The sequence below is a fragment of the Numenius arquata genome, chromosome 5 (assembly GCF_964106895.1).
Source record: "Numenius arquata chromosome 5, bNumArq3.hap1.1, whole genome shotgun sequence".
Classification (NCBI taxonomy): Eukaryota; Metazoa; Chordata; class Aves; order Charadriiformes; family Scolopacidae; genus Numenius; species Numenius arquata.
In genome coordinates this window covers 59,904,208-59,912,258 of record NC_133580.1, presented here as the reverse complement: position 1 = coordinate 59,912,258, position 8,051 = coordinate 59,904,208, and the positions used below count along the sequence as shown (strand labels likewise).

General features: G+C 38.3%; 1 protein-coding gene across 1 annotated transcript; it reads left to right on the top strand.

Moving 5' to 3' along the window:
- Nucleotides 1-6,395: 6,395 nt before the first annotated feature.
- HS3ST1 (heparan sulfate-glucosamine 3-sulfotransferase 1) lies at nucleotides 6,396-7,358 on the top strand. Its single transcript, XM_074147992.1, has one exon. It carries the CDS (start codon nucleotides 6,396-6,398, stop codon nucleotides 7,356-7,358), a length of 963 nt encoding a protein of 320 aa, XP_074004093.1.
- Nucleotides 7,359-8,051: the final 693 nt, after the last annotated feature.

The following is an 8,051-nucleotide window of genomic DNA, read 5'->3' as shown; positions in this document are numbered from 1 at the left end:
ATATTAACATTCAGTAGAAAAAATTTCTCTGCATCCTGAGCTATTCAAGTTTATTTTTATTCTGCTGTAATGTCCCATTTTATTTTTACCTGCATGATGTTCTCTGGAATCTAGGGTATTCTCTCTTCTAAAAATTTTTATGATCTCTTGGCATGAAAGATTGCAGTGGTCCCTTCTGACCTTAAGAAAGAGAGTGCATGTTATATATAACTACAGTCTATTATAAATTTGCTACTTTATTGCTCACACTGGAGCTGAACTCCTTCTTTAGAAGTCATGAACTGGTGACCTAGCTAATTTGTATGAACCGTATTTATCACAGCAGGTGCAGAAATATAGCAGATTTCAGCCAAAAATACTTCCTACCAAGTCAGCCTTTCTCAGCTTGTTAAATTCCTCTAACCAAAATTTAGAGGCTTTTTAAAGTATATTTCTGAAGTCTTAGAGCTGATAGACAATATATCATCTTAAGAGCAATGAAATTATGATTAGATTTCTTAACATGCTGACTATAAAAGTTAAAGCCATGGTTTAATCGCTACTGGTTTTGCAGCATTTTTAATATAATTTGGGAAATGTACCTAGACAATATCATTTATGCACTGTAATACAGGTTCATACAGTTACCTATTTTTTCACCTCCCCTCTAATGCACAGATGTCTTTTTTTATATATGATGAGGTGATCAATAGTTTATGCCCATAGAGGTCTATGGCTTCAGTAGTATATAGTTCTATTTAATTGAATACAATTGTCTCTGTAGCGCTCACTAAAGTAGGCAATTAGTAGTTAATTACTGGGAACTGGAATTTGAGCATTTGGCACATGTTGTTTAAAACTTTTGTTAAAATGTGATTGAAAAAACTGTGAGGGGGAAGTGTGGGAAGCATTTCTTCATGAAGAGGGCATTATGAGACAGTTTAATAGTTAAAAATAGCAAAATGCACAGTACATTTCCAAGGGAAAAAAAATTTCACAAACTAGATTAGATTTTTTTTAAAAAAATTGCACCCTTTACTGCTCTTGACTGAGCTTGAAGTGATAACTGTCCTAGAGTTTTATGCTAACTGGATACAAAGTATCACTTGAAAGATCTCATATAAACAACTAAGGACTATATCCTATGGCAGACACCATCTATTCTTCGAGGATGGGACTATATACTAGTCATATCAATGGCTTCTTGAAGAATTTCAAGTACGCTACAGTTGAACTAGTTCAGTTTTTTTTAAGCACATCACTGAATACAAATTTTCAGATGACTGACTTCATCAGTTTAGAAAGCCGTTTATAGAGTTGGTTAGCTCAGTTATGGATTACTTTTTCCCCTGATATAAGAAGCCAGTATAGCAGATGTGTGGGTTGCACAGAACAGCTAGCTTTGACCAGCAATGTTAGTCTTGTATTTTGCAGTATTGAGTGCCCAAGTACGTGCAAAGGAAAACACAGCCCATAAACTGTCCTGAGGTTCTATCACAACTGCAAAACAAAATATACTTTATAAGAACGGAATGTCTCCCTCAGATTTTTCAGCTCTAATCTCCCTCTAGAGACAAACTTTAGCAACTGATCTATGGTTCTCATTCATGCCAGTCTGTGCTTTTTCAGATGCCTGGGCAAAGATCTCTCCAGCGACGGGCTTCAGTTCTGCAAGGAGAGAAAGTGAGGACACCTGAAACTTAACATCTTCATCCTCAGTCCCTAGAGAAACATAAAAACACAGCTGCCCTTTCATGAAGGTGAAGTCACCTGCTTGTTCATGGAAAGGATGTAGTCTTCCCTCTCCTAGTCACTGTCCTGGCAGTAACTGTGTCCCATTAGCTCTGCTGAACCTCTCAGTGGGTTGCTGCAGGCTTTTTTTGTGACGTATCCCCCTGTCAGATTTGCCAGGAGTCTCTACCTGACACTGACCGCCCTACAGACACTACGTATGTTTCCTCCTACCCACTTGGGCACCCAACTTAAAGGTTGTTATGAAAGTCAGAACTAAATCTACGCCCAGCAAAAACGAAGTTAGCAGTCCAGGAAAAAGCTATCTTATTTTTTTAATACTAATTTGACTAAAAATTATATATAATCTAGGTAGGTGAGGGGTCTAGAGCACGAGTCTTACAAGGAGCGGCTGAGGGAACTGGGGTTGTTTAGTCTGGAGAAAAAGAGGCTGAGGGGAGACCTTATCGCTCTCTACAACTCCCTGAAAGGAGGTTGTAGTGAGATGTGGTTAGGTCTCTTCTCCCAACAAGAGAAAGGACAAGAGGAGATGGCCTCAAGTTGTGCTAGGGGAGGTTTAGATTGGATATTAGGAAAAATTTCTTCACTGAAAGGGTTATCAGGCATTGGAACGCGCTGCCCATGGAAGCAGTTGAATCACCATCCCTGGAGGTGTTTAAAAGACGGGTAGATGTGGTGCTGAGAGACATGGTTTTGGCAGTGTTAGGTTAACAGTTGGACTTGATGATCTTAAGATCATCAAGATCTTCCAACTGAGATGATTCTATGATTCTAGTTTTAGCCATCCCATTGAGTGAGGGTAAACATACTGAGGCATTAAAATACTTTGGTAATGCGGTAAGAGATAGTCAGAAGTCATAAAACAGTGACATATGTTTCAAAGACCGCTTTAATATGCTTAAAAGTTGATGAATTTTGGCAGCTCTGGTCCTCAAACTGCTTTTACTGAGAAAAGCTTCCATTTATTTCCAAGTTACTATTACTTTTGAAGAGGTTTTAATCATGAAAGCTGAATTGATTGGCAATGTCCACATTGAATCTTGTTGAATAAACAGTATGGCACATTTTGTTAATTAATTGGAGAAAGCTGTAGAAAAGATTAAGCAAAAGCAATCAGACTTTTTGAAAAGTCTTGGTATAATCTTTACAGCGCCTATTAACACAAACTGTTTCTTTTACTAACTTGCTCGTTTACTTGTAGCGAGCACAATAGTAATGACTGTCAGTTAAATTTTTTTGTACTAATCTGGAATACAAAGTCACTGAGTGAAGTCACGTATGATCTGCATGACTTGTGGAAGCAGCGGAGAGTATTCTTAAAGCAGAAAAGTTATTTGGCAGAGTGGCTGCTATTAACTCTTCAGTGCATGCTTATTATTGTTGAAACAGGTTTTTTTGAGCCGTAAATTATAAAACTACGGAATATGTTTGCATCATTTTATATAAACTGCTGTAATTCTAGCCAGCGAACTGCAAATCTGCATAAAGTGTTAAAGAGTCTTAAGAGAAGAATGACAACCAATTTATATGCCGTTTTATTCCCGGACACCGCTTTGCCCGCACAACATATGTTGTCTGCTCAATTTAGAGGCACACTCGTGTCCATTGTATTGCATTAGTCTAACACAACAAAATAATTGATCCGGATATCAAACCTAAACAGTTTGAGAGAATCAAAAGACAATGGAAAGAGAAGGCAGACAAAGTTCTATTGCTTGCAAGAAAAACAGCAATAGCGCAAAGGTACTTTGAATAATTACTGATATGGTTCATTGGGTGTGCATAAAGACAGTAAATGCTATGGATACTGTAGCAGTGTTCTGCAGTGTGAGAACACCTGATGCACACCTGAACAAATAGTTGGAGAGGAACAAAGAAATCCTGCATGTCTGAAGCAGAAGATACTCTCATGTTATTCTGAGGCCTCATGTTGCAACAGAAAACAGTTGCTTTTGTTTATTAGAAAAAATTTTTAAAAAAATGAGTTAAGAATGGGAAGACACTGAGGCCCAGCTCCACTGAGGCCCTTGGTACCACACCTGGAATATCCCACAAGTCTGATTTCAAAGAGCCATGTCAGCCAACACAAGATTAGAGTTACAGTTAAGGGACACCTTGCTGTGTCTTTTATTTCCCCCCAACACTCCCATGCTGTACTCAGCCACAGGAAGATTTGAATTAAAAAAGTTGGCAACTGAGTAGTACGTGAACTATGAATTAAAAATGAACAGTCCCAATGAATTGGTGTATATATAGTTTGTTTAAAATAAAATCCCAGCAGTGTGGTTTCACTAATATCTAAAGACAACCTATTGCAGAATGTGGCTATTAACATCAGTCTGACTGCTAAGAAATAAGGGTTCCTACCGCTAGGCTTTAACTTAACTCCTTTCAATAACAGGAAAGTTCCAGTGTTCCTCACTGGAATCCTATTATGCTTTTCCAGTAAGGTGTTAAGACAACAACTCAGGCTTACTATTTATGGAGCTAGTTACTCTTAAAATATACTCTGGAGTAAGTGGCTATTCCTTTAATCTGTGACCTTAAAATTCAGTGAGAGTTGATGTTTTGCTGCTCTTAGGTACTGAGCAGACCATCGGTCACTGATTTAATCCGACTGGTGCTGTACCATTGGCTCACGTTGCTGCTGAGTGTGGTGGCAGCATAGCTTGGTGGGGACATCCACCATGAATTTAGCCTTATCAAATTGTCTGTCACCCAGTGTCCCCCCCACTGACATCCTTCCTCAGTGTGAGGCTAATAATTAAGGTTATTTCTTGTTAAAACTGAAGTAGATTAAGCTGAGAAAGATTAACAGGAATGTTGAGGACAGGGAAGGAGAGCAGAAAATTAATGATGGCAGCCAAAATGTGGAGATCTTTCAGCCAGATAAAACATAACAGGGACCAAAAATGGAAAGCTGCCTCACGTCAGACATCACAGAACAGCCCAGGGCATAACCTTCTGCCCAAGACAGGGCATGCCCACCAGCTTAAAGACTGCAGGCACACACTCTTTGGACTTCACATTTATCAGGACACTTTGCTTCCCTCTCCTCCCAGCCTTGATTTCTGCTTCCTAACTATATCTCTGCCTTGTAGCCCTTTAAAAGTGATTAGAAAAAGGGAAAGCATAAAAGTAATAATCGGTGGCAAACATCAGGAAGCAAACCTGCTCCATTCAGGATGGAGTCATGACCTCTGTAAATGCAAAGCTATCAAAAAGAACTTTCTAGATCACTTAGAAACACATCATTAGTCCTTGTCACTCTGGGACTTGGCTTATTGTGGAAAAGTCATTAGTTTCTTTTCAGATTCTCTGGAGAATTTCCAAAACCTAGCCCTTGCGTTTCCTCACGTTGTTCATGTGTAAGTTCGTATTTCAGCCCTTGTTAGCTGGTACAGTACGTGCCGCTCCAAGCTTAAATTCATAACTACAGTAGCCTGCTAAGGCAAAGCAGTCGGGTGCTATGCCATCATGGTTTCCACTTCTAAATGGAGTTAGGCAATACCAAAATCATACTTACACCAGCCCTCCACCAAGGTTATAAAGTCTTTGGAAGGGATTGTTATTTACAGAGCTTGTGTACACAACCAGCTCAAAACATTGTAGTCTAACAGCTATGTGATGTGTGAGGCCATTAAGATTTCACTTCAAACATTGCATTAAAAACACCCTGACCTTTAAATGGAGTTCAGTGGTGGTATTTAGTAGTCTTTTGATAAAATTAGTTGTTTACATCACAGCAGCTTGATGGGTAACCCTTGAAATGACCTTCAGAAATCTCCATTTTGTATTTTCTTTCCTGAGTATCATGACTGGAACCACAGCTCTTTTAGCATTTTGTTGATGCAGTCATTCTATAGACTGTGGATTCATTATTTTATCATTTTGAAGTCTTAACTTCACATAAAAATGACACAAAAATTCAACTTTTCCTTGGTCTACTGCTCACCCAGAGCTCTTCCTAACTTCTTCCTAGGAGAACATTACCTTCCCATGGTTGGGCAGCTCTATCTATATTGCGTGAGCCTTTTCCCCAGGAGTCTTAATTTCTAAGGTTACTGTCACACAGTCCTTTAGGAGGCTATAACTCCCAGACTTCCTACAAGACCCTCAGGTTTTAGGAATGCTCTTTTGGTCCAGTCCACGCCTTTTCCTTTTTATGTTTTGTTTCCAGGATAAGCCTTTTCTTACAGACAAAAACCCACTTAATTATCTTGTTACCGTGGTTCAACTCCAATGAAATTGGATTTTAAATAAAAAATAAAAAAATTAATACTCCATATGAGTCTTGGGTGCAAGAGAAAGATTCAGAATGTTCATGTCTCCTGATGACTGGAAATCATTTTCTCATAGGATTATCGTATGCACCTGTCTTTTGAATAATTTAATTATACCAAATGATCTATGAGCCCAGAGTCGGGAAAGCTAAAGAGGGTTCAGTTGTGAAAATCAAGATACTTGCAGAGTAGCTTTAGTACTGATATGTCTGAGTATAAAATAATGTGCTTTTTTTTCTTTTCCCTCTTTCAGCAAAGTTTCTGTTTGAGAAATACGCGTTCACTCAGCAAAACAAAAACAACTTTTAAAGGTTGTTCTCAGTGGAAAACACTCTATGCCCCATTACCTGCTTGAGTGAAACCAGACTAAGAACCTCTGTCATGGCAGCTTTTCTGCTGGGAGCTGTGTTGCTTATTGTTCAACCTGAGATAGTGCCTTCCAGACCGGCTATAAATTCAAAGACTGAGACGACTTCTCAGTCTGTTCAGCGAGAGCTTTTAAAGAAAACATCTCAAAAAAATGACTTCAAGGAGAACATTCATTCTAATGGATCGTGCCGGCAGCTGCCACAGACTATCATTATTGGAGTAAGAAAAGGTGGAACAAGAGCTTTGTTGGAGATGTTGAGTCTCCATCCAGATATTGCGGCAGCAGAAAGTGAAGTTCACTTCTTTGACTGGGAAGATCATTACAGGAATGGATTGCAGTGGTATATTAATCAAATGCCATTCTCTTATCCCAATCAGATCACCGTGGAAAAAACTCCAGCATATTTCACATCACCTAAAGTGCCTGAAAGAGTTTATAACATGAACGAATCAATGAGACTACTCCTTATTTTAAGAGACCCAAGTGAGAGAGTCCTATCAGATTACACCCAAGTGTTCTATAATCACATGCAGAAGCACAAGCCGTATCCATCCATTGAACAATTCCTGATTAAAGATGGTGAACTCAATGTGGACTACAAGGCAATAAACAGAAGCTTGTACTACATTCACATGCAAAACTGGCTGAAGTATTTTCCTCTGGATCATATCCACATTGTAGATGGGGATAAACTAATCAAAGATCCCTTCCCAGAAATAGAGAAAGTAGAGAGATTTTTGAAGTTATCACCACAGATAAATGCTTCAAACTTTTATTTCAATAAAACTAAAGGCTTCTACTGCCTGAGAGACAGCGGTAGGGAGCGTTGTTTACATGAGTCAAAAGGACGAGCACACCCACAAGTAGATACCCGGTTGCTCGAGAAACTGCATGAATATTTCCATGAACCCAACAAGAAATTTTTTGAGCTTGTGGGCAGAACATTTGACTGGCACTCATTTGTGGCAAGTTAGTGGTCAGCTTCAGAACCAACGTTCCAGTGTAAATTTAGAAATTTTAAAAAGGGCATTTAAGCTATAATTTATTTGTAAAAATCCATAAATACTTCTGTACAGTATTAGATTCACAATTGCCATATATACTAGTTATATTTTTCTACTTGTTAAATTTCAAAGCATTTTGTATTGTTTTTCATGGTTGTTAACATTGTGTATGATGTGTCTATATGAAGAAACTAAATTATTTCACTGCAGAAGATGGTCTCTTGAGAATGCGTTGTCTTTTTAATAAATTAGAAATTCATTTCAACAGAACCTTTCAGAAATTATTTGAATACTTTGGCCTTTCTGGAGTATTCTGGACTTTCTCCTCCAATTGCTAATGAATATACTAAACTTTACATTTCCATTTTTCCTGCTTTAAAGAAAAAATGTGGTTTAATAATTTCTTTTTCAATGTTGTTGTACTTGGCACACTCTTCCATCCTGTTTCATAAAATTATTTCCTGATAAAGTGATGGTACTTATACATATTGAGACATGCACACCCAAAGGACAGTGGAAGTGTCTGTGTAATATGACATAAACTGCTGTACTTCCCTTCCTACTTAATGTTATAACAAGTGCTCCTCAACTTCTTTGGCAGTACAGTACAGGTTTCCTGGCAGATTTTTAAAGATTCTGTGGGGGCAAGCTCATAAAAGCCAG